Source organism: Vipera berus (assembly GCF_964194415.1).
Source record: "Vipera berus genome assembly, chromosome: 3".
Taxonomy (NCBI): domain Eukaryota; kingdom Metazoa; phylum Chordata; class Lepidosauria; order Squamata; family Viperidae; genus Vipera; species Vipera berus.
The window spans coordinates 212,931,400-212,958,612 of NC_138204.1; the positions used below are offsets into that span (position 1 = coordinate 212,931,400).

General features: G+C 47.4%; 1 protein-coding gene and 1 long non-coding RNA gene across 3 annotated transcripts in view; one reads left to right on the forward strand and one right to left on the reverse strand.

Moving 5' to 3' along the window:
* Positions 1–906: 906 nt before the first annotated feature.
* The window catches only part of LOC308665274, a 122,673-nt gene continuing 96,366 nt past the window's right edge, over positions 907–27,213 (forward strand). Inside the window, exons 1-2 of the long non-coding RNA XR_014025850.1 lie at positions 907–1,895; positions 2,708–3,084. This is a non-coding gene — a long non-coding RNA (uncharacterized lncRNA). The remainder of the gene's footprint in view (positions 1,896–2,707; positions 3,085–27,213) is intronic.
* PTP4A3 (protein tyrosine phosphatase 4A3) overlaps positions 3,244–27,213 on the reverse strand; it is a 96,899-nt gene continuing 72,929 nt past the window's right edge. For both annotated transcript variants that reach the window (XM_081323075.1, XM_081323074.1), the window contains exons 3-6: positions 18,446–18,538; positions 6,607–6,737; positions 6,096–6,170; positions 3,244–3,662 (exon numbers count right to left, since the gene is read on the reverse strand). In XM_081323075.1, coding sequence (XP_081179201.1) covers positions 3,545–3,662; positions 6,096–6,170; positions 6,607–6,737; positions 18,446–18,538 — 417 coding nt within the window. In that variant the 3' untranslated portion in view covers positions 3,244–3,544. The remainder of the gene's footprint in view (positions 3,663–6,095; positions 6,171–6,606; positions 6,738–18,445; positions 18,539–27,213) is intronic.

The following is a 27,213-nucleotide window of genomic DNA, read 5'->3' on the forward strand; positions in this document are numbered from 1 at the left end:
TATAAAATCTGGAAAAAGTGCTACCACAGAATCCTTCTGAATTTTTCTACCCAGAAGTACGATCCACAGGCAATCTTGACCATAGTCTGCATCTTAACTGGAGGGCGAACCAACTCCTTAGGGCTTGCGTTAGTTCACCCCACCTTAAGTGGGCTTCGCTGGTTGTGGCTTTGCCACGATTTGGAGAGAACATCCACGGAGCACAGCAGCGTGTGCAAAAAAGATCAGGAAAACGGTGGAAGTTTCAAGATAGGATGGTTCCTCCTTAGAAGCCAACCACAAGTCCCAAAGCTAAGCTAGTAAAAGCAACTCGCTGGATGTTCCAGACAAGAGACCACGTGAAGCAGCTCTGCGAACCATAAGGACTCTCCAAAATCTAGAAAGCATCTTGAAAAGTCAAGTCAATATATATCGACGGCAGCAGGACTACTGTGTGGACAAAAATGGAAGGACATTTCGATGCCCACTACGGACAGATGGCTACAGAAGTTGATGGAGCTGGCAGAGATTGACTGTTTCGATTAAAGAAAAGAACGCAAGTACCTCCGTTTCTACCTGGAAACCGCTTCTGGGCTTTGTGCTTGAGGTGGAAAAGAATGAAACTTGGGATTTGGGGTTCCACTGATTTAAGATTGATTTGTCGTTACAGAAATGGCTAGTTTTTACTGTTGTGAAAAAGTACAAAATGGAGGCTCGACGTTAATACTCTATTCCAGGGGTCTCTAACCGTGGCAACTTTTAAGACTTGTGGACTTCAGCTCAGCTTTGCTGGCTGAGGAATTCTGGGAGTTGAAGTCCACAAGTCTTAAAAGTCGCCAAGGTTGGAGACCCCTGCTCTAGCCTACTGCAATAGGGGATGTCGGAAGCCAATCTCTTCCCCCCCCTTCCCCCTCCCTTTCTTCTCTTTTCCCTCCCCATTGGGTCCTACTATTCGCTCTGTAGTTTGCATTTTACTGCACAACTCAATGTTATTAAAAAAGAAAAGTCAGTTAAGAGTTTATGCAGATGAGAGTGTTCTAAGACGTCTCGCAACCTACAAAGAGCTAAATCAAAGTTATGAGCCAGGTTCTCCTCTCCCCAACTGCTGAATCCTTGTCTTCTAAAATGACAACAGATCCTTGTAGGTGTCAAAACTCTTCCATCACTTATTCACTGGCCCTCTTAACGTCACCAACCGCACGAATCCAGAATCTAAGCTCGTAAGTCTCTTTCTGGGACAATCGGATCATCCTTTAATAACCCCAAAGCTGACGGAAGACACCTTATTTTATCAATTTAAGGTTCTCCACTTTCAATCCCCTGGTTCCCTTTTTCTCTCCATGGAGGACCCCAGAGATGACTGTGGAAGAACATCAGACCGGCTGACAAAACTGGATTGAAGCCCAGGATGGGCTTTTGTGACTTGTGGACTTCAACTCCCAGAATTCCTGAGCCAGCCAGGTGTCTCCCCCCCACCCTTTGAGACCTTCTGACAAGCAAAGTCAACGGGGCAGCCATGCTGGCTCAGGAATTCTGGGAATTGAAGTCCACAAGTCGTAAAAGGGCCATGATTCCCCACCCTTGCTCTAGGTCAGGGGTCTTCAAACCTGGCCCTTTTATGACTTGTGGACTTCAACTCCCAGAATTCCTCAGCCAGCCCTGGCTGAGGAATTCTGGGAGTTGAAGTCCACAAGTCATAAAAGGGCCAGGTTTGAAGACCTCTGGTGTAAGGTCTCCTGCCTTGAGCAGAGGGATGAACTAGAAGACCTCCGAGGTCACTTCCAGCGATGGTGTCTGATTCTATGGTTGACTCAACTAACCCAATATTCTGCAGGTGAGGAATTCTGGGAGCTGAAGTCCCCAAGTCATAAAAGGGCCAAGTTCCCATCCTGGCTGAGGAATTCTGGGAGTTGCAAGTCCCCAAGTCATAAAAGGGCCAAGTTTGAAGACCCCTGCTCTAGGTCCATAAAATCACTGGGAATGTGGAGAGGCTTTATTTAAAAATATTAATTCCACGTAGTCAATACTGAACTTTTACGAAAAATGACTCTCAGCCAGACACTTCCTCAAGACAAAAAGAAAAACGTCAAAACGTCCGAACCTATTGCAGCCAACGATACCGGGACCCCACAAAATACTTCCAAATCAAGTGCCATTCCTTACCATCGGTAATTCCCGCATCCCATTCCCGCTTCCAATTCCCCTAAAAAAACCTCCTTCACACACACTTTCCTAAACTCCCTCCGTTCTCTCGCCTTTCTCTCTCCAACTTCAACATCAACCCTCCTTCTTCCCCAAGACATCCCAAAAGCTGCAGTTATCAAATCGAAGGGGGATTTTATGACTTTGTGGGCTAGGACCATGAACCCGTGCAAAGAGAAACAGCCCACTCACTGGAGAGGCAGGGTGGGGGTGGGGACAGATCGTGACGGGTTCGAGATACATCAGAATCGGTGGATTCATCTCTACAGACCAGGTGATGTCTCGTCTACTGTCCAATCCCCACAAGCCTTGCCAAGAAAGGACGACCCAGCTAGCTTTTCAAACATGGACGCCAACCAAGCACAGCACAGCACAGCACAACAGCCCTCGTACCCCAACTAACTCAGCTCCGCGGTGTATCTAGATCAGGGGCCTTCAAACGTGGCCCTTTTATGACTTGTGGACTTCAACTCCCAGAATTCCTCAGCCAGCGTGCACGCTGGCTGAGGAATTCTGGGAGCTGAAGTCCACAAGTCATAAAAGGGCCAGGTTCCCATCCTGGCTGAGGAATTCTGGGAGCTGAAGTCCCCAAGTCATAAAAGGGCCAAGTTCCCATCCTGGCTGAGGAATTCTGGGAGCTGAAGTCCCCAAGTCATAAAAGAGCCAAGTTCCCATCCTGGCTGAGGAATTCTGGGAGCTGAAGTCCCCAAGTCATAAAAGGGCCAAGGTCCCATCCTGGCTGAGGAATTCTGGGAGCTGAAGTCCCCAAGTCATAAAAGGGCCAAGTTCCCATCCTGGCTGAGGAATTCTGGGAGTTGAAGTCCCCAAGTCATAAAAGGGCCAAGTTCCCATCCTGGCTGAGGAATTCTGGGAGCTGAAGCCCCCAAGTCATAAAAGGGCCACGTTTGAAGACCCCTGACCTAGATTGATCTCCGCCCAGAATAAGCGGGCTTAACTCCAGGCCTGCCAGCCCAATTGCATCTACTTTAGTTAGTTCATTCCTTAATCCACCCACCCACCCACCCATCAGTTCTCCAGAGAAAAGAGAATGCTCTGGAGTTATTGCACTGAAAGTTGACGTTGTTACAAAGAGCTTGTGAGGAGACGCATATTTGGGAAAAGAAAGAAGAGGGGTGGGGTGGGGTGGACCGCCGTTATTTCAAGCCTTTGAAACCAACAAAAAGGGAGGGGGCACCTCCAAGTTCCCCTGGCTTGGGACAACTCCAAAAAAAAGGGGGGGGGGAGGAAACTTGTGATTAAAAACGTCCTCTGCAAACTTCAGAAGTCAAGCCCTGTGCGTTTTTCTGTGGTTCGTCTTCCCCCCACGGGTGGGATCCAGCGAGGGGACACACCGCCACGGAGGTTACATGATGCAGCATTTATTCTTGTGGTTCTGGGGATCTTTGAAACGCAGGCGCTGCTTCGGCCGGTATTTCTCCAGATACGTTAGCTGCTTGCTGTTGATGGCGCCTCGGCGTTTCCTGCAAAGAGGAAGAGGAAGCATGCTGGGTGCTCCTGAAAATGTCTGAAAGCGAGAACCATCTTTCCACTTTGGGCTAGGGGTTAAGGCAGGGGTCCCCAACCCCCCGGTCCGTGGATCGGTACCGGGCCGCGGCATGCCAGCAACCGGTCCGCACAAACAAGCAAAATCCCATCCGTCGGATGCAGGCAGCACACAAAACCACACATCTCCTCCGGTCCACGGAAAAAGCTCTCTCCACGGAACCGGTCCCTGGTGCCCAAAAGGTTGGGGGCCTCTGGGTTAAGGCACCAGGCTGGAAACTGGGAAATGGTGAATTCTAGTCCCTCCTTATGCTTGAAAGCCAGTTGAGTGACTTTGGGCCAATCACCAGGACACTGTGACTTCTAGTGCCACCTTAGTCATGAAAGCTGGCTGGGTGACTTTGGGCCAATCACACGAGGAGATGGGGAGTTCCAATCAACCAGCTGATCTTCCTGCTTAAGGCGGGACTAGAACTCACCATCTCTTGGTGATTTATTTATTAGTCTTGTTGCCAGCCTATCTTGCCAAGAAGCCCAAAGTCATCAAATCACCTACCTGGCTTTCATCTTAACCCGGGGCTATAACTCACAGTCTCCTGGTTTCGACTCTGGTGCCTGAATCACTAGAACAAACTGATTCCAGGCAACAGCATGGACACTTCCGTGCGGATTTCTTGACATGCATACGAAAGTGATCCACCCGTGTTTTCTTTTGAGTTGGAACTTTTGAATCCAGGTCGTTAACTCCCTTTGGGGAGGATCCATTGTAACTTAGAACGGTGACTAAGCAACTGGTCGTTAAGTTGAGGACTACCTGTTCTTTGCATCATGTATGCCTCCACAGAGCTTATTGTGATGCCAATATTTTTTTGACCCTTCTTGCGTGCAAGAAGGAACGCTTCCGCTGCTTCCAGCTTAGAAGCAACCCTGCTTGGAGAATTAAGATTATAAGCAGCTTCCAGGGCTTAAGATAATGCATTTACTGCAATTTTGTTAAGAGTTGGGGAAAGAGGGATTTGAAGCACCCCCCACATCTATACTCTGAAGTGGTACCACTCAGTGGGAAAGATTCCTGCCAACTGTCTATGGAGGTTCTCATTCATTCAGGTTGTGATTGTTCTTCTTGGAAGACTTTTCGCTTCTCATCCAAGAAGCTTCTTCAGCTCTGACTGGATGGTGGGGAAATGGAAGGATTTATACTCCTTGCCGACAGCTGGTCGTTTGCATTCTTTTAGAGAGTCGTTGAGGCCACTTGGAGGCTTATCTGTATCCTCCTGGGACTTTCGTATTATTCTTTGAAAATGTTTCGCTTCTCATTCAAGAAGCTTCTTCAGCTCTGACTGGATGCTGGGGAATGGAAGGATTTATACTCCTTGCCGACAGCTGGTCATTTGCATCCTTTTAGAGAGTTGTTGAGGCCACCTGAAGGTTTACCTGTGCCCTCAGGGTCACTTCAACACTGAAGGGACCCAGGGCAGAAAACATCCTGCAGGCAAGAAGGCTCCACACCCATTTTCACTACTCAGGTGACCCTGAAGACATAGGTAAACCTCCAGGTGGCCTCAATGACTCTCTAAAAGAGTGCAAATGACCGGCTCTCTGCAAGGAATATAAATCCTTTATAAATATAAAGAGTGGCTTTTGTTTTTTAAATGTAGATGGACTGCTGAAATCTTGTCCTGATGGGTTTGTTCTCCTATGCTGTACCCTGCAAGTGGCCTCAACGACTATCTAAAACAGGGGTAGGCAACCTTGGCTCTTTTATGACTCATGGACGTCAACTCCCAGAATTCCTGACTGGCTCAGGAATTCTGGGAGTTGAAGTCCATGAGTCATTAAAGAGCCAAGGTTGCCTACCCTTGATCTAAAAGAATGCAAATGACCAGCTGTCTGCAAGGAACATAAATCCTTTATAAATATAGAGTGGCCTTTGTTTTTTAAATGTAGGTGGACTGCTGAATCTTGTCCTGATGGGTTTGTTCTATGCTGTATCCTGCGAGTGGCCTCAATGACTCTGTAAAAGCCTGCAAATGACCAGCTCTCTGCAAGTATAAATCCTTTATAAAGAGTGTCCTTTGTTTTTTTAAATGTAGGTGGACTGCTGAATCTTGTCCTGATGGGTTTGTTCTCCTATGCTGTACCCTGCGAGTGGCCTCAACGACTCTCCAAAAGAAGGCAAATGACCAGCTGTCTGCAAGGAGTATAAATCCTTCCATTCCCCACCATCCCGTCAGAGCTGAAGAAGCTTCTTGGATGAGAAGCGAGACGTCTTCAAAGAAAAGCAAGGAAGTCTCGGGGTCCTGCCAACTCTTGTGTTCTTTAAAGAAGTGCCAAGTAGTGGCCCACCGAGTGGTGGTGGTTCATCTCCACCAGAGCCAGGCGGCACAGAGGTTTCCAGAGGAGGCACTTACTGTCTAATGAACTGGATGGCGTCTTCGTATTTCATTCCGCTCTCAATCAGGGCTAGCGCGACCAGAACAGGGGCCCTGGACAGGAAAAGACAGAAGTGAGATCAGGCCCACAAAGCGGTATTATTTCTCTATTCCAATTTGAAAACAACAACAACAACAAAATGGCTGAAGAATAATAAATCAGGATGCCAAGGCTGAAGGGAAAAAAAAATCCAGTTACGCAAAAGTCAACATATGGACCCGTGTTTTCTAAACTCGGCAACTTTAAGACGGCTGGACTTCCTGGGGAATCCTGGGAGTTGAAGTCCATCCATCTTAAAGGTTGCCAGGCTGGACCTAAACTGAGTGCCAACCTACAAGTATTTCTCTACCACGTACATCTAAGTTAGTGAAGGTAGTCAAACTCTTGGCCACGGATAACTGCAGAGTTTTGTGCAAAGGAAAAAAACAACGACAACGACAACAACACAGTGCATGTTACCGGGTCAGTATCTGCCAGGAGGCTACTCACCGTCCCAGGCCAGCCACACAGTGGACAGCGACGCAGCACCCGGGATCTTCGCAGAATTTGGTCTTCAGCAGGTTGAGCCAGTCGTCCACAATTTTGTTGGGTGGTGGAGCTCCGTCATCAAAGGGCCAGTCCTGGAGAAGAAGACCAGAGATGAGAGGTACTGGGTGCTCTCTTGAGCTTGATTATTTACTTATAGACGTTTCATGACCCAACTAGGTAACATCATCAGTGCTAGAAGGGAGTGGAGTTTGTGGAGAGGAGGAGGAGGAGGAGGAGGAGGAGGACTGTGGTGGGCTTGGTGCTCTTTGAGCTGGGTTGTTTTCTTGCAGACGTTTCATGATCCAACTTGGGAACATCATCAGTGCTAGAAGAGAATGGGGATTGTGGAGTGGAAGTGGAGGAGGAGGACTGTGGGATCCCTGGTGCTCTCTGAGCTTGCTTGATTTCTTGTAGACATTTCATGACCCAACTAGGGAATATCATCAGTGCTAGAAGGGAGTGGGGTTTGTGGAAAGGAGGAGGAGGAGGAGGAAGAGGAGGAGGAGGAGGAGGAAGAGGAGGAGAAGGACTGTGGGGTCCTTGATGCTCTCTGAGCTCACTTGCTTTCTTGCAGATGTTTCATGACCCAACTAGGGAACATCATCAGTGCTAGAAGGGAGTAGGGTTTGCAGAGTTGAAGAGGAGGAAGAGGAAGAGGAGGAAGAGAAGGACTGTGGGATCTTTGGTGGTCTCGGAGCTTGGTTGTTTTGCTTGCAGACGTTTCATGACCCAACTAGGGAACATCATCAGTGCTAGAAGGGAGTGGGGTTTGTGGAGAGGAGGAGGAGGAGGACGACGACAACTCTGGGTTCCTTGATGCTCTCTGAGCTCGCTTGCTTTCTTGCAGACGTTTCATGACCCAACTAGGTAACATCATCAGTGCTAGTCTGAAGATCATCAGAAGACCAGAGACCAAGTGGGACATTTTCAACTGACAAGAAGCGGTCTAAGGAAATGCTTCACCTATTTGTTAAATAAGCCCTCAAAATGGACTACGGGGAGTTGTCAACTTACAACGACCCGTTTTGTGACTGCTCAAAGTTATACAGGTAGTCCTCGACATACAACAGTTAGTTCACTTAGTGACCATTCAAAGTTACGATGGCACACAAAAAAGTGACTTATGCCCATTTTTCACCCTTACGACCGTTGCAGCCTCCCTGTGGTCATGTGGCCAAAATTCAGACGCTTGGCTACAACGGTTGCCGTGTCCCAGGAGTCATGGGAATTCCCCTTTTGCGGCCTTCTGACAAGCGAAGTCCAAGGGACACCCAGATTCACTTTGGCCTTAAGAGCCCTACGTGATACCAGAGACCAAGCGAAGTCCTTGAAATCCCACATTCACACAACCCAGGAAAGGATATCTCTGGATCCCGGAAGAGAGTCCTAGGACAGGGGTTTTCAACCTTTTCACCCAGGGTACCACTTTTAGGATATGGCAACATCCGAGTACCACCAGTTGCCTTAGCAAGGTGTCAAAAACGTGATGACCAAATAAATAAATAAATAAATAAATTGATGAAGTACAGGTAGTCCTCGACTTACAACAGTTCGCTTAGTGACTGTTTGAAGTTACAATGGCACTGAAAAAAGTGCCCCCCCCCCAAGCCACCTGCCTCCCCGCCCGGCGGCGTTCTTCCTCTTGTCCAAAATTTTCATTGTTGTGAGCATTTCTGTTGAGGATTGACAGCGGGGGTGGGGTGGGGTGTGTTTGGTTTTTATTCCCCCCCCCCGTCTGCTGGGTGGTTGCAGCAGGTTTTGGTCACTTCACATGACCCTGGGACACTGTGACCGTCATAAATCTGAATCAGTTGCCAAGCCTCTGTAAATCACAAGACCCTGGAGATGCTGCAACATTCCAGCTGATCGGCGCTTCTTCTGGGCTCAGAAGCTTCAGGATCAGCATCGAACTCCAGCTGGATCCTGGCGCTGATCCTAGCGCTTCCGCTGAGCCTTGTCAGCCCTGCAGCTCCAGCCGTCTCTTGCTCAGGCTTGTGCGGTGCTGCCACCGGTTCAGCTCATTCCCCTCCCCCGCTACCACTTTTCTAGGATGGCCGCGTACCACCTGCCAGGTGCCAATGTACCACAGGTGGTACCCGTACCACTGCTTGAAAAGCCCTGTGCTAGAAAGTTGTGCTATGAAGGAAGAATTGGTGCCATTCCAGATCAACAGTTGGGATGAGAACAAAGCAGGATACATGAAGCGGCTTGTGCTTATTTCCCCCCCCCCCAACAAAAATGTGCATTTCTTTTTTGGAATGTTTTTTTTTTGGTTTTAAACGGAAAAGCCCAGATTAAAATAGCTGCATCCAAGGCGTTCTTTGATTGCATCCTGCACCTGAACTTAAGTTGGCCCTCGGCTGCAGTCAGGAAGCAACCATGGAGAGGCTGCCCAAATCCTCCTTTCCCTTACAAACCACGCAACACAACCCACTGAAGCCAAAACTGGGGGCCTGATGGAGACCTTCTGATGGAGGCGGACCCCCCGTGCCTAAGAATCGGCTGTCTCTCATGGAAACGGTAATGCACAAATGGATATCTCATACGGGCTTTTACACAATTAGAGCAGTTGACTTCGATCAGCTTTCCCCAAGTGTGGTGCCTCTCCTCCAAGTCCAAGACTACAACTCCCATCATCCATCCTGGCACTACAATGGGAGCCCATCCCACGTGGGGACGGCTCCAAAGCACTTTCCTACAGGTAGTCCTTGGGTTGTGGCCGTAAGGGACATGGTCGTAAAAGGGGCCAACCTGATTTGAAAGGTTTGCGGCGCTCATTAAGTGAACGTAGGGTAGCAGTTTTATTTATTTATTTTTATTTTTATTCCATTTATATCCCGCCCTTCTCCGAAGACTCAGGGCGGCTTACAAGCTTAGCAGTAGCCTTCATTCTATGTATATGCCTGCTTATTAGGGCTTTCACACACCCCCCCAAGCGGCATTATTACAAAGTCAGCTTAATTGCCCCCAACAATCTGGGTCCTCATTTTACCTACCTGGGAAGGATGGAAGGCTGAGTCAACCTTGAGCCTGGTGGGACTCGAACCTGCACTAATTGCAGGCAGCTGGTGTTACTTAAGGAGGCATTAGCCCACTGCTCCACCAAGGCTCTAGTTGTAAAGTGTGAACACCGCAGCTGGTTTCGTGTGCTGCCTGCATTCCACGGATGGGGCTAAGCTTGTTTGTGTGGACCGGTTGCTGTCATGCCGCGGCCCAGTACTGGTCCACGGACCGGGGGTTGGGGACACCTGATCTAGTCTAACAGCCGTCAATGCAGCTGTATTGCTGAGTGTCTATAGCCATGGTGGCAAACCTATGCCACGCGTGCCACAGGTGGCACGCAAAGCCCCAGTCCTACGCCTTCAGGTTGGGTTTTATAAAACCTTTTCGCTTTAGGCCTCAGCTGATGTTAGATGTTTTTATGCCAGCCATGGCAGTTCCCCAAAAAGGTCATCAGATGGAAGCAAAGAGGCTTCTTTGCTCCCACTGGTGGGTCAGGGATCCCCGGCCCCTGCAGCCCCATTGGAGAGAGTTAATTGGTAAGGGAGGGGCTGAGAACCCCCATAAAAACCTCTGCTCTCTTTGTTCTCTCTTCTGCTTGCTTACTTGCTGATCCATGAGCTCAATCCAGGCATGGATGCCTCCATGCCAGGGAACTCTTTCTATTTACTTTATCGTTAAATAAAGCTTTGACTGATTGCATCCCTGCGTGCTGCCTTTTACTTGGAAGCACCTTAACGAACCATCGACCTCGTGAGGCCATCTCACAGCTGATGTGTGCAAAAAAAAAAAAAAAAAAAGGTTCAACCAATCAATCTATTTCAACTTCTCAAGGGAAAAAAAAAGATCTGGCAAAGTTGGAATTGATTGATTGAACTTTTTAGTCCCACCCAGTCTGCCGTTACCACCCAATGGGCCACGCCTGCTCAACTGGCCATACCCATCCAATGGGCCACGCCCACCCGGCACCTGACGATACGTAAGTGGGTTTTGGGTTGCAGTTTGGGCACTCGGTCTCTAAAAGGTTCGCCATCAGTGGTCTACAGGACCCAACAGCGGGATCTTTGGATCCAGGTCACAAGACCTCTTGTTCAGGTAGGCTGTGACTTTGGACAGTGGCTAAGCCATAGGTCTTAAGTTGAGGATTACCTGTGCAGGTAGCCCTTAACCTATGACCACAACTGGGCCCCAAATTCCCATGGCTAAGTGAGACATTTGTTAAGTGAGGTCTCCCCCACTCCCATTTTTATGACTTTCCTTGCCACAGTTGATGAGTGACTCATGTGGTTGTAAAGTTAGTAACCTCGTTGTTAAGTGAATCTGGCTTCCCCCTTGACTTTTGGCCTGTCAGAAGGTCGCAAAAAAGGGGATCCCACGACCCCGGGACACACGGAAACCGTCGTAAGCACGTGCCGGTTGCTGAGTGTCTGAATTTGGACCACGTGATCGCAGGGATGCTGCGACGGTCGTGAAGCGCGCAAAACGGTCCCAAGTCTCCTCTTTCGGTGCTGTTGTAAATGGTCACTAAACGAAAAGTCAGCAGCCACTAAACAGGGCTGCGCAGGTGTCGTCCGGATCATGTGACCGGGAAGGAGGGGGCATTAGAATGGAGGAATCGGCAACATTATGAGCCATAGCTTAATACTGCCCTATTTCCTAGCACTGAGGAGACATTTTCTGGATTTTTCTTTTCTTTATTCCCTGACTCTTTTGGGACTTTTTCTTTTGCAATTTGAGGGGTCCTTGGTGCTCTCCGAGTTTGGCAGTTTCCTTGCGGACGTTTCATTACCCAAACAATGCTAGCACTGATGATGCTCCCAGTTTGGGTCATGAAACGTCTGCAAGGAAACCACCCAGCTCAGAGAGCACCAAGACTCTCCTCCTCCTCCTCCCTTCTTCTGTTTCTGTTGCTCCCCTCTGAGAGGAGGTTTCGAAGTATTTATAGCAGGACTACCTGATTCTGTAAAAGCTTTATTTCCTATGCCACCCGTCTAGTAAACTCGCCAGATTCATTTCTCTCGCCACGCGCATGTATACATAACCCGAACTAGACTGTGTTGTTTTTCTCTGTGTCATATATGTGGGTATATGCATTATTCTGCATTTATGTATTTTTGTCCTATTTATGTAGTGCAGGGGTCTTCAAACTTGGCCCTTTTATGACTTGTGGACTTCAACTCCCAGAATTCCTCGGTCAGCGTGCCTGGCTGAAGAATTCTGGGAGTTGAAGTCCACAAGTAAGTCACAAAAGGGCCAAGTTTGAAGACCCCTGATGTAGTGTATATCGGAGGTGGTGACCCTTGGAGAGATGAATGCCACGAAATTTCATTTTAATGTATGCCGATTAGTGTACATTCAAAGTGACAATAAAGTTATTATTCTATTATATTCTAGCACTGAGGATGTTCCCTGGTTGGGTCATGAAACGTCTGGAAAAAAAAAAGCAAGCTTGGAGAGCACCAAGCTGACCCCCCACCCTCATTTCAACCCTGAGATACAAATATTCTCCTTTATTTTTGCAATGTCATGGTTTGCATGCAATTCAATCCCTTTCTCTTAGGTTTTTGGAGAGTTATCCTGAGGACAGAAAGGCAGAATTTCAAGTCCGTTTACATACTTTCCTTCCAACCCAGCACTGAGTTGGGAAAAAATAAAAAATAAAAATAAAAACAGGAATGGCTCCAGGTTTGCATAAGAAATAAAGAGGTTCCACAGGCAGAATTTTAATTGTTGGGACTGAGACTTTGGTTATTTCCCAGTGCCAACTGATGGAGGAACTAATATACTATCGTAATAATCCCAGCCAATCTCACTGCAGGGAGCTAAGTTTCTACGCGACCAGAAATAATATAATTATTATTATTATTATTATTTTTCCTGCCAAGACTTTCAGCTGCTGCCCAAAGAAAAGAAAACTTGGGATTGTGCAACCTTGGACAGTTTTGGAGGTGATGAATTTCCTTCTCCTGTTGCAAAATAACCTTTTCCAAATCTTTTTAAAAGCTGCCTCTTGAGATGGTCAGAAATGGGTGCCTCGCATCCATCCTACTTCAATTTGTGCACTGGGGACAAAAACTTTACTCATTTCTGTCAATAGAAGAAAATAGTTGTAGCTCAGGATTGAACGTGTAGTTTTTGGTGCTCTCTGAGCTGTGTTCTGTACCAGCCTGCTACCGGCCCTGCAGCAAAAGCAGGGACAACCCCTTTACAAACGGCAAGAGGCTGGAATTACGCCTGCCAAATTTATTACCACAAAAACAAACAGAACAAGACAAACCAAGAAACAGGAGCTTTAAGAAACATGAACTATCCAAGCGGTTGCCTTCAGCAAACCAGCCCTCCCCACACATTCCCCTTATATAGAGTTCAGGGCGTGGCTTCTCTCTGCCTCCTTCCGAGAAGCCCCATTGCCTTCCTCTGTTTACTCCTACTTGACTGCCTCCTGCGTCGGGCGTCCTTGAACAGGGCCAGCTGTGGGTCATCTTCATCCACGCTGTCAGGCTCACACAGCTGGGTCTCCGTCGTGACCAGGTGGGAGGGGCCTGGCTGAGGGCTCTCATCAGCAAGATCTTCAACCCCCTCAGCAAGGTCTTCAACACCCCCCTCCTCCTCTGAGTCGTCCGACCCAACTGCTGAACCCACAGGCTGACCCTGAATCACAACAAGCTGGGTTGCTTTCTTGCAGACGTTTCATTACCTAACTAGGTAACGTCATCAGTGCTAGAAGGGAGTGGGGTTTGTGGAGAGGAGGAGTCGGAGTCGATGTTCTCTTAGGTTTGGTGGTTTTCTTGCAGACATTTCCTAACCTAACTAGGTAACATCATCAGTGCAAAAGGGGGCTTTGCTCTTACTTGTATATACTAGTGGTTTGTCCTATCAGTGTTGATGGGAGTGTTCTTGGGGGGTTCCAAGAACACTCTTGGGGCGTATATGCAGCTTCGCAGTCGGTTTATTCATTTTTTATTTTATTTTATTAAATTTATATACCGCCCTATTCCCGGAGGACTCAGGGCGGTGTACAGGGAAGATTAAAACAAACATACAAAAATTAAAATCAAATTAAAACAATTAATTAAATGAAGTCCCCAAAATTTAAAACTAAAGCCTAATAAAAAATTAAAACCCCTCAGCCTGGGCCAGACAGCTCAAAGAGCCAAGTTTTCAGGTCCCTGCGGAATGAGCAAAGGTCGGGGGCAGTCCTAAGTTCCATGGGAAGCAGGTTCCATAGGGCTGGCGCGCCCACAGAGAACGCTCTTCCCCTGGGAATAACCCGCCGGCATTCCCTAATCGGCGGTATCCTGAGAAGGCCCTTGCTGTGGGAGCGCACGGGACGAAGGGAGCTTGATGCCGGCAGCAGGTGTTCCCTCAGATAACCCGGACCCAAGCCATTTCACCAGCACCTTGAATCTCACCCGAAGGGCAACCGGAAGCCAATGCAGCTCGCGGAGTAGAGGTGTTACATGGGAGTATCGGGAAGCCCCCATCACAACTCGCGCGGCCGCATTCTGCACCAGTTGAAGCCTCCGAGTGGTCCTCAAGGGCAGCCCCATGTAGAGAGCGTTGCAGTAGTCTAAACGGGAGGTCACGAGCGCATGAGTGACTGTGCGTAGGGCATCTCGGTCCAGGTAGGGTCGCAACTGGCGCACCAGGCGAACCTGGGCAAAAGCCCCCCTGGTCACGGCTCCTATGTGATCTTCAAAATTGAGCCGTGAATCGAGGAGGATGCCCAAGTTGCGAGCCCTATCAAGGGGGGGTAACACCTCACCCCCCATCATTAGATATGGAATAGTCTGGGTAACCCGAGATGCCGGTATGTACAGCCACTCAGTCTTGGCAGGATTGAGACGAAGCCTGTTTCTCCCCATCCAGACCCGGACCGCCTCCAGGCAACGGGACATCACGGCGAGGGCATCACTATCATTATGAAGGAGAGAGTGGTGCCAGGGATTACTAGAGAAGCTCAAGGATTCGATAAGATTCTTTTTGGGAAAAGTGAGAAGCTGCTGGCAAAATGTTATTCCTTACTATTGGATATGGATGGGTTAAATGAGCTTACAGAGGGCTTTAGGGTCGCCTGGGAAAGGAATCTGGGTTACCAAATTGACCGTGATAATTGGCGGTCCATTTGGGAGAAAAATGTTAGGCTAACGAAATCTACTGCGTATAAGGAGAATGTTTATATGATGATGTTTCGTTGGCATCTCCCTCCAGCTAGATTGGATAAAATGTTTTTTGGGTGTGTCCCCAGCGTGTTGGAAGCGTGGAGAAAGAGAGGGCACCTATTACCACCAGTGGTGGACCTGCGGCGAAGCGAGGAAGTATTGGCACCGGCTTCATATATGGTTGAATGAGATTTTAGGACATTCTGTTAAATTGACTCCCGAGACGTTTTTGTTAGGCTTGAAACCAGACAATCTGAATAGATCTGCATGGTATTCGATGTCGCATTTGTTAACGGCGGCACGGATATTATGGGCTCAATATTGGAAGAATTCTGTTAGTCCTCCCGAGGATCTGTTAATCAAGAAATTTATTGATTGTGCGGAATCGGACTGTTTGACCATGCTGTTGAAAGATAAAGGGGGATACAGATTATTATTTATCTTGGAGACCGTGGTATGAATGGTTGACAAAAAGGGATGGTTACGGGAAGGATTGATTATACAATGTAACAGCAACTTGTCTAAATTCATTAGAATGCTTATTATTACGTTTTGTATTTTTTTAAAAAGAATTTTAATAAGCACTGCGATGTATTGTTATGATGTAGTTGTGGATGATTTCAATAAAATAAAAAAATATATTCAAAAAAAAAAGAGACTGGACGGGCATTTGTCTGACATGGTATAGGGTTTCCTACCTGAGCAGGGGGCTGGACTAGAAGACCTCAAAGGTCCCTTCCAGCTCTATTAAGGTTATAGTTTGGTAATGAAACATCTGCAAGAAAACCACCAAGCTCAGAGAGCACCAAGGACCCCACAGTCCTCCTCCTCTATGGAAACCCCACTCCCTTCTAGCACTGATGATGTTGCCTATTTGGGTCATGAAACGTCTGCAAGAAAACCACCAAGCTCAGAGAGCACCAAAGACCCCACAGTCGTGTTCCTCCTCCTCCTCCCACACTCCCTTCTAGCACTGATGATGTTGCCTATTTGGGTCATGAAACGTCTGCAAGAAAACCACCAAGCTCAGAGAGCACCAAGGGCCCCACAGTCCTCCTTCTCCTCTATGGAAACTCCACTCCCTTCTAGCACTGATAATGTTGCCTAGTTGGGTCATGAAACGTCTGCAAGAAAACCACCAAGCTCAGAGAGCACCAAGGGCCCCACAGTCGTGTTCCTCCTCCTCCTACACTCCCTTCTAGCACTGATGATGTTGCCTATTTGGGTCATGAAACATCTGCAAGAAAACCACCAAGCTCAGAGAGCATCAAGGACCCCACAGTCCTCCTTCTCCTCTATGGAAACCCCACTCCCTTCTAGCACTGATGATGTTGCCTAGTTGGGTCATGAAACGTCTGCAAGAAAACCACCAAGCTCAGAGAGCACCAAGGACCCCACAGTCCTCCTTCTCCTCTATGGAAACCCCACTCCCTTCTAGCACTGATGATGTTGCCTAGTTGGGTCATGAAACGTCTGCAAGAAAACCACCAAGCTCAGAGAGCATCAAGGACCCCACAGTCCTCCTTCTCCTCTATGGAAACCCCACTCCCTTCTAGCACTGATGATGCTGCCTATTTGGGTCATGAAACGTCTGCAAGAAAACCACCAAGGTAAGAGAGCACCAAGGGCCCCACAGTCCTCCTTCTCCTCTATGGAAACCCCACTCCCTTCTAGCACTGATGATGTTGCCTAGTTGGGTCATGAAACGTCTGCAAGAAAACCACCAAGCTGAGACCCCCACAGTCCTTTCTATAACTACACAAGTCGTAAAGGGGCCAAGTTCCCCACCTCTGCTTTAGCATAAAGCCCCTTTTTTTTTAAAAAAAGCACCCATTCTAAGTGAGATCATCACATCAGCAGCTGTTTTTTTTTTTACAATGAACAACCTCCCCCACAAAGCTCCCAACGGATGTCGTACTTTAAATCAGCCAGCTTTCCGAGGATTTCCCTTTTATATCAGTTTCCAGAGCAAAACAGTCTCCTGGTCACGAGAGAACGAGGGAGCCCTGGCAAATTTCCGCCTTGCTCACGACTCATTAGCACGCAGACTAGCTTGGAGGACTCCCAAGAGAAAAAACATATTGAGAAGTGAAGAGTTTTCTCGTTTTCTGGAATCTTGATCACATGATCATGGGAGGGGGGTCCTGCAGAGGTTGTTAACTGTAAAAAAAACCCCTGCTCATAAGTTACTTGTTTTTAGTGCTGTTGTATCGCTAAATGAACTGTTTGTAAGTCAAGGACTATCTGCAGTCTGGGAAGAGTGCAGAGAAGAGCCACAAAGAGGATCAGGGGACTGGAGGCTAAAACATATAAGGAACGGTTGCGGGAATTGGGTATGTCTAATTTAGTGAAAAGAAGGACGAGGGGTGACATGATAGCAGTCTTGCAATATCTCAGGGGCTGCCCCAAAGAAGAGAGAGTCAAGCTATTCTCCAAAGCGCCTGAAGGCAGGACAAGAAGCAACGGATGGAAACTCATCAAGGCGAGAAGCAACCTAGAACTAAGGAGAAACTTCCCGACAGTGAGAACAGTTGATCAGTGGAACAACCTGCCTCCAGAAATTGTGGATGTAATGTCTAATTTAATGAAGAGAAGGACGAGGAGGGACATGATAGCAGTGTTCCAAATCTGAGGGTCTGGCCCAAAGGAGAGGGGGTCACGTTATTCTCCAAAGCACCAGAAGGCAAGACAAGAAGCAATGGATGGAAACTAATCAAGGAGAGAAGCAACCTGGAACTAACAGTGAGGACAATTAACCAGTGAAACAGCTTGCCTTCAGAAGTTGTGGGTGCTCCATCAGAGGAGGTTTTTAAGAAGATACTGGACAGCCATTGGTCTGAAATGGTATAGGGCAGGGGTAGGCAACCTCGGCTCTTTTATGACTGGTAGACTTCAACTCCCAGAATTCCTGAGCCGGCCACGCTGAGGGGAAAGGGAGAGGTTTCCAAGCTGGGCCATGCCAGCTCAGGAATTCTGGGAGTTGAAGTCCACGAGTCATGAAAGAGCCAAGGTGGCCTACTCCTAGCCTAGGCCACTTTATGACTCGTGGACTTCAACTCCCAGAATTCCTGAGCCAGCTATGCTGAGGGGAAAGGGAGAGGTTTCCAAGCTGAGCCATGCTGGCTCAGGAATTCTGGGAGTTGAAGTCCACCGGTCATAAAAGAGCCAAGGTTGCCTACCCCTGGCCTAGGCCGCTTTATGACTCATGGACTTCAACTCCCAGAATTCCTGAGCCAGCCACGCTGAGGGGAAAGGGAGAGGTTTCCAAGCTGAGCCAGGCTGGCTCAGGAATTCTGGGAGTTGAAGTCCACGAGTCATAAAAGAGCTAAGGTTGCCTACCTCTGGTCTAGGGTCTCCTGCTTGAGCAAGGGGTTAGACTAGAAGGCCTCCAAGGTCCCTTCCAACTCTGATGATGTTCTATGTGAGATCCGAGCCTGGGGTCAAATAAACCCATTGAATTTCTATCTCAATTTTGCGGAACTGACGTGAGCCATCCCAAGCCCAGGCAGGTCATTTTAACTCCCTTAGAAGAAATTCACTGGCTCCATTCGTGATGCTTGATCTTTCTGGGTTGCTTCAGCCAAGATTAAGGAAGTAAAAAAAAAACAACAACCAAAAAACGAAAAGCAGAGACTTACCATCACTTTAATGCCATCCTTTTCCAGGGGCGTCTTGTCGTAGGTCACTTCACACACCCTCACAACGGTGGTTGCGCCGTATTTCTTCAGGTCCTGCCAGAAAAAGGGCAAAACATTTCAGATTTACCTTACTCTCCGCTGAAGACTCCAGCCAGGGCAATTCTCTTGGCTTTGCGCTTCTGGAGTATAGAGGTAGACCCCAGTTCGTTTGGTGATGGTTCAAAAGTTACAATGGCACTTGGGAACGTTTTTTGACGCTTACGACGGTCACAGCGTCCCGGGGTCATGTAAATCCCTTCTGCAACCTTCCTACAGGCAAAGCCGATTGGGAAAGCGGGATTCACTTAACAACTTGGTTACTGTTAACAACTGCCGTGATTCGCTTAACAACGGTGGCAAGGGCGGGCGTAAAATGGGGGCAAAGCTCGCTGAAGTCGAGGATTATCTGGAGCTGAAGATAATTACCCTCTTATACCCAGTGATGTTGATGGCTAAAATAGCTATGCCATAAGGCAGAATTATAGGAGCCCCAATGGCGGAGCGGTTAGAATGCAGTACTGCAGGCCAACTCTGCCCTCTGCTCACTGCTGCGAGTTCGATCCTGACCATCTCAAGGTTTGACTCAGACTTCCATCCTTCCGAGATGGGTAAAATGAGGACCCAGATTGTTGGGGGGGAGGGGGCAACAGGCTGACTCTGTAAACTGCTTCGAGTTAGGGCTGTAAAGCCCTAGGAAGCAGCATATAAATCTAAGTGCCATTCCTATTGCTTTAGCTAGAGGGGACTAAGTATGTTTGGCCTAACAAAGAGAAAGCTTACGGCAGACAAGACAAATACTTCCAATATTTGATGGACTCTGAATACAGAATAACAGAGTTGGAAGGCATCTTGGAGGTCAACCAATCAGAATACAGCTGGAAGGGACCTTGGAGGTCTTCCAATCCAACCCCGTGGTATATGCTATTGCTTTATCCCTGCTCTCTATTATCTGTCGGTCTGTCTACCTACCTACCTATGTATCCTCTATCTACCTACTATCTACCTACTATCTATCTATCTATCTATCTGTCTGTCTGTCTGTCTGTCTGTCTGTCTGTCTATCTATCTATCTATCTATCTATCTATCTATCTATCTATCTATCTATCTATCTATCTATCTATCTATCTATCTATCTATCTGTCTCTGCGTCTGCCTGTCTATCATTATGATCCATCCATCCATCATGATCCATCCATCCATCATTATGATCCATATATCCATCATCTATCATTATGATCCATCCATCCATCCATCCATCCATCCATCCATCCATCCATCCATCCATCCATCATTATGATCCATCATCTATCATGACACATCCATCATGATCCATCCATCATCTATCATGATTGATCCACCCACCCACCCACCCACCCACCCACCCACCTATCATCTATCTATCTATCATCTATCTATCTATCTATCTATCTATCTATCTATCTATCTATCTATCTATCTATCTATCTATCTATCTATCTATCTATCTATCTATCTATCTATCTATCTATCATCACCTATTCTATATCAGGTGGTGCAGTGGTTAGAATGCAGAATTACAGGCTACACTCTGCCCACTGCCAGCAGTTTGTTCCTGACCGGCTCATGGTTGACTCAGTCCTCCATCCTTCCGAGGTCAGTAAAATGAGGACCCAGATTGTTGGGGGCAAGATGCTCACCTTCATAAACAGCCCGGAGAGCGCGGTAAAGAAATATGGAATGGTATATATAAATAGTCCTCAACTTACGAGCACAATTGAGACCAAGATTTCTGTGGTTAAGTGAGGCTTGCCCCACTTTACAACCTTTCTTACCACAGCCGTGAAGTGAATCACTTGCAGCTGGTAAGTTAGTGACCTGCTTGTTATGCGAATCTGGCTTCCCCCACTGACTTTGCTTTGTCGGAAGGTCGCAAAAGGGGAATCACCTGACCTCGGGACCCAGCAACGGTCATTAAGTGTGAACCAGTCGCCAAGCTTCTCAATTTTGATCACGTGATCACGTGGGGCGGGCGGGCGGAGATGCTTCAAAGGCCGTAAACGGTGAACAACCGTCTTAAGTCACCTTTTTCAGCGTCCTTGTTAACTCTGACCAGTTGCTAAACAAAATGTCGTAACTTGAGGACAATCTGTATAAACCTAGGTGCTCTTACTGTTAACCACCCAAGTTCAGAGGATACCCTGATATTGAAGGCTTAGAGGGACAGCCTGCCAATCATAGTCCCTTTGGCCGAGATAGGCTCCAGATCTATTTCTGGTACCTAAGGGCTGCACGAATTCTTCTCAACGGCCAAAATGGGGTAAGCGAGCGATGTGGGTGGGGAGGCTGACCACAGGGGGAGGAGCGCGGCCGACGGTCTCGGGTTTCCCGGGCGAGAAGAATTTTGTTTTTCAACCTCTCACGCTCACTTGAGAGCTTGCACAATGCTTTCCTTGGACTTCCGCTCCCAAAGGGTCCCAAAGCAGTTGCTGTTGTCAGATTCTTAACCAGCCATAGTCGGAAGAGACCTGAAGGTCTTCAGGACAATGTTCTCAAGTCCCCCTTGGTCTGCAAGGTGGGTCAAGTTAGGCCAGTTTCAAATGCCTATTGAGACGGGTTTTCTGCGACACCTGCCAACTTTGGGAGCAATCTGGACAAGGCGGGGGTTTGTCCTCGCCTCACGACGACCGCTGAGGCCAAAATGTTGATTTGCTAAGCGAGGTGGCTGTTTAAGTGAGTTTTGTCCTGTTTTACGACCTTTTCTGCCACGGTTGTTAAGTAAATTGCTGCAGCTATTTGGTGACTCATTTATCATCTATCTGTCTACCTATCTATCCTATCTATCTGTCTGCCTGCCTACCTACTATCATTATCATCTATCATCATCTCTCTCTAGCATCTAGATCATCTACCTTTTCCATTATCTATCTATCTATCTATCTATCTATCTATCTATCTATCTATCTATCTATCTATCAATCATCTATCTATCTTATCTATCATCTATCCAACCATCCACCCATCATCTACCTTTTCATCTATCATGTATATTATCTATCCATTCATCTATATCTTCTACCTTTTCCATTATCTATCTATCTATCTATCTATCTATCTATCTATCTATCTATCTATCTTATCTATATCTATCATCTATCCAACCATCCACCCATCATCTTCATCTATCATGTATATTATCTATCCATTCATCTATATCTTCTACCTTTTCCATTATCTATCTATCTATCTATCTATCTATCTATCTATCTATCTATCTATCTATCTATCTATCTATCTATCTATCTATCTATCTATCTAATCTATCTCTATTCTCTATCCATCATTTATATCATCTACCTTTTCATCTATCTATCTATCTATCTATCTATCTATCTATCTATCTATCTATCTATCTATCATCTATCTATCTATCTATCTAATCTACCTATATCATCTATCTTTATCTATCTATCCATCATTTATATCATCTACCTTTTCATCTATCTATCTATCTATCTATCTATCTATCTATCTATCTATCTATCTATCTATCTATCTATCTATCTATCTATCTATCTATCTATCTATCTATCCTATCTCTATTCTCTATTCATCATTTATATCATCTACCTTTTCATCTATCTATCTATACCTCTCCGTGATGTCCCGGTGCCTGGAAGCGGTTCAGGTCTGGATGGGGAGAAACAGGCTTCGTCTCAATCCCGCCAAGACTGAGTGGCTGTGCATATCGGCATCTCGGGTTAACCAAGTTATTCCATCCTTAATGATGGGGGGGTGAGGTGTTACCCCCCGTTGATAGGGCTCGCAATTTGGGCGTCCTCCTGGATTCACGGCTCAATTTTGAAGACCATATAGGAGCCGTGACCAGGGGGGCTTTTGCACAGGTTCGCCTGGTCCGCCAGTTGCGTCCCTATCTGGACCGAGACGCCCTACGCACAGTTACTCATGCGCTTGTGACCTCCCGTTTGGACTACTGTAACGCTCTCTACATGGGGCTGCCCTTGAAGACCACACAGAGGCTTCAACTGGTGCAGAATGCGGCCGCGCGAGTTGTAATGGGGGTCTCCCGATACTCCCATGTAACACCTCTACTCCGCGAGCTGCATTGGCTTCCGGTTGCCCTCCGGGTGAAATTCAAGGTGCTGGTTATCACCTATAAAGCCCTACATGGCCTGGGTCCAGGTTATTTGAGGGAACACCTGCTGCCGGCATCAAACGCCCTTCGCCCAGTGCGCTCCCACAGGGAGGGTCTGCTCAGGGTTCCGCCGGTGAGAGATTGCCGGCGGGTGACACCCAGGGATAGGGCCTTCTCAGTGGGAGCGCCTGCCCTCTGGAACCAGCTGCCGGTGGAGCTGAGAACTGCCCCCGACCTCCGATCATTCCGCCGGGGCCTGAAGACCTGGCTCTTTGAGCTCTCGGGCCCAGGCTGAGGAGAAATTTTTAATTGGGGTTTTAATTGTGTACAGGGTCAATTTAATATTTTTTAATTCGGTTTTAACTTTTGTATGTTGGATTTTTTAATTCCCTGTAAACCGCCCTGAGTCCTTAGGGAAAGGGCGGTATATAAATGTAACTAAATAAATAAATAAATAAAATAAATCTTTCTACCTGTATCATCTCTTTATTATCTATCTATCCATCATTTATATCATCTACCTTTTCATCTATCTATCTATCTATCTATCTATCTATCTATCTATCTATCTATCTATCTATCTATCTATCTATCTATCATCTATCTATCCATCATTTATATCATCTACCTTTTCCATTCTCTCTCTCTCTCTCTCTTTCTTCTCTCCTTCTCTCTCTATCTGACATGACTTCCCCATCACAAGACCTACTGACCACACAAAGCCGTTATACACAGAAGAACAACAACTTTGACATCCCCTAATCTCCACTTGAAGATGTTACCCAGCCAGGTAATGAAACATTCGTAAACCCAGCCAGCTGCTCGGAGAATGAACCTTCACCCTCACCCTACACCCAAGTTACAGATATTCACCACTATTGCAAATAAATCATGTTTTGCAGTGACGTGGTAACTTTGAAGCGTCGTTAAATGAATGGTTACATGTTGAGGCCTGCCCGTTTTGTGCCTGAGGCCAAGGAGATCTGTGGACCATCTGGGAATCTTAAAAGGAGTCTTCACTTCCAAGGCAGAAAAACAGGAGAAAATATCTGAGTATGCAATATGAAATTATAACAAGCAAGACAAGAAGCAATGGATGGAAACTAACCAAAGAGAGAAGCAACCTAAAACTAAGGAGAAACTTCCTGACAGTTAGAACAATTAACCAGTGGAACGACCTGCCTCCAGAAGCGGCTTTTAAGTTTTTAAGAAGAGACTGGAAGGCCATTTGTCTGAAATGGTCTAGGGTTTCCTGCCTGAGCAGCGGGTTGGACTAGATGACCTCCAAGGTCCCTTCCAATTCTATTACTATTATTATTATTAGAATTGAGTGAGAGGCAGTTGAAGTCACATCTGACTTATGTCCACAACACAGCCTCAAATTCCTGTTGTTAAGCAAGGCACTTTATTTAGGATGGTTGCAAGGTCCTGTGTGTGTGTGTGTGTGTGTGTCACATGATCCCCCTTACGGTCCTTAAGTCATTGGGGAAGCCGAATTCAGTTAACCACCATCTTCCTAACTTACCATCCCCAGCGATTTACTTGGACAGCTGTGGCCAAGAAGGTGGTAAAAGGGGGCGAAACATGCTTAGTGGCCGTCTCACTTTGCAACAGAAATGTTGGGCTCAATTGGGTGGCCCTTTTAAGGCGAAGGGACGCGGTGGCTGAGTGGGTTAGGACGCTGAGCTTGTCAATCAGAAGATCGGCAGTTTGGCGGGTCGAATCCCGAGTGCCGCGTAACAGAGTGAGCGCCTGTTACTCGTCCCAGCTTCTGCCAACCTAGCAGTTCGAAAGCACGTAAAAATGCAAGTAGAAAAATAGGGACCACTCCGGTGGGAAGGCAACAGCGTTCCGTGCGCCTTTGGCGTCTAGTCATGCTGGCCACATGACCACGGAGACGTCCTCGGACAAGCGCTGGCTCTTCGGCTTTGAAACAGAGATGAGCACCAGCCCCTAGAGTCGGAAACGACTAACACGCATGTGCGGGGGAACCTTTACCTTTTTTTTTAAGGCAAGGAATACCCATATGGCACGGGATCGATCGAAGTACCCAGGCACTGGGGTGGGGTGGGGGGAAGGAAAGCGGTCCCTTCACTGTATATCTGGAGGGAAAACTTATTCCGGCCCGCGAGCGGCAATCCATCACTGGCTGATGATCCCAGAGTTAACAAGGGCACTTATTTTTAATCCCCACAGGTATGCAACCATTCCTGCAAGTCGCCCGTGTAACCAGAGCAACATCTGTGGGTGAGACGCATCCCATTGGAGGGAAGGCAGGGGAAGGTACGGCTATAAACAGCACCTTGGCCGAGAGCCCAGGTATCAAAACAACAAAAAAAACCCACAACCCCCCCCTACGTATCTCATGTGTCATGTTGTTGTTGTTGTTAGTTGCGAAGTCGTGTCCGACCCATTGCGACCCTATGGACAACGTTCCTCCAGGCCTTCCTGTCCTCTACCATCTTCTGGAGTCCATTTAAGCTCACGCCTAATGCTTCAGTGACTCCATCCAGCCACCTCATTCTCTGTCGTCCCCTTCTTCTATTGCCCTCAATCTTTCCCAGCATGAGGCTCTTCTCCAGTGACTCCTTCCTTCTCATTAGGTGGCCAAAGTATTTGAGTTTCAGCTTCAGGATCTGGCCTTCTAAAGAGCAGTCAGGGTTGATCTCCTCTAGGACTGACCGATTTGATCGCCTTGCAATCCAAGGGACTTGCAAGAGTCTTCTCCAGCACTATAGTTCAAAGGCCTCAATTCTTTGGCACTCAGCCTTTCTTATGGTCCAACTTTCACAGCCATACATTGCAGCTGGGAAGTCCCACAGCCCTGACTATACGCACTTTTGTTGGCAGGGTGATATCTCTGGTTATTAGTGTGCTGTCTAGATTTGCCATGGCTTTCCTCCCCAGGAGCAAGCGTCTTTTAATTTCTTGGCTACAGTCTCCATCTGCAGTGATCTTGGAGCCCAGGAAAATAAAATCTGTCACTACCTCCATTTCTTCCCCATCTATTTGCCAGGAATTGAGAGGGCCGGATGCCATGATCTTGGTTTTCTTAATGTTAAGTTTCAACCCAACCTTTGCACTCTCCTTCTTCACTCGCAACAAGAGACTCTTCAGTTCCTCTTCACTTTCTGCCATTAGAGTGTCATACGCCAGCCAAAAAGCAAGGGAAGGCGAGGAAGGGAACGAAATTGGGTGGGAAGGTGTCAAAACGCAGGAAGGGAGGTGCCCTTTGGGCTAAATCCACTTGGGAAAAAGGAGGAGGACGAGACCAACTGGTCTCCTTTTACAGGGGATCACGCTGCGCCCGAAACCTATCAGGACAAGCCCGGTTCAAGGAGAAGGAAACTTTGCAACCGTTTTCCCGAGAGACACAGTTGCGTTGTAAGGTCCCTCAAGTGGGCTCCGTCTAGACCCGTGGTGGTGACCCTACGGCACGCGTGCCACGGGGGGGGGGGGGCGGCATGCAGAGCGCTCTCTGTGGGCACATGCACCGTCGCCCCAGTCCTAGGCCTTCAGCTGGGTTCTATAAAACCTTTTCGCTTTAGGCCTCCGCTGCTGTGTGCCAAAAAAAAAAAAGGTTCAATCAATCAATCAATTTCAACTTCTCGCGGGGAAAAAAAAGATCTCGCAAAGTTGGAATTGATTGATTGAACTTTTTAGTCCCACCCAGTCTGCCGTTACCATCGCAGCCACGCCCACCCAATTGGACACACCCACCCGGCACCCGACGATACATAAGTGGGTTTTGGGTTGCAGTTAGGGCACTCGGGTCTCTTAAAAGGTTTGCCATCACTGGTGTAGACCTTCTCAAGTCAGGAGCAGGCTCCACAGGGCCTTTCTGGAAGATACACGCAAGCCTTTGACTTAACAAGAGTTCGTTGAGTGACCGTTCCTCTACAACGGATGGAAGCTGATCCAGGAGAGAAGCAACCTGGAATTAAGGAGAAGCTTCCTAAACAGTGAGGACAATTAATCGGTGGAACAGCTTTGCCTCCAGGAATCGTGGACGTTCCCATCGCTGGAGATTTTAAAGAAGAGATTAGACAGTCACTCGTCTTGAATTACAGCAGGGGTCCCCCAACATGTGGGCCACAGCTCATGGCTATCAGGCTGCAGGAAAGGCCGGCCACTGCGCGCGCACCACACTCGCGGGGCATAAAAAACAGGACACCGACCCCAAAAAATTAGCAAGTATGTATCCGAACTGCCAGCCCAAATGTTGGAGGTGTGGTTGTGAGGATGCAACGTATTATCATATATGGTGGACTTGTAAAAAAGTTAAAAGCTTTTTGGATTAAAATTTGGTGGAATATGCAAAAGATATTTAAGAAAAAGATAAGGTTTTCTCCACAGTTATTTCTGTTGGGTATTATTACAGATTGTACTGTCATAGATACTAAATTGATGTTGAATTTAATTACGGCAGCAAGACTTTTAGTAGCCCAATATTGGAAGAAGGAGGAACTGCCTACTGTAGAAGAGGGGACTTTGAAAGTTTCAAACCTGGCGGAGACGGCAAAGATTTCAGCATACTTGAAAGAACAATCGCAACAGAGATACATTGTGAAATAGAGAAGATGGATCGAGTATATT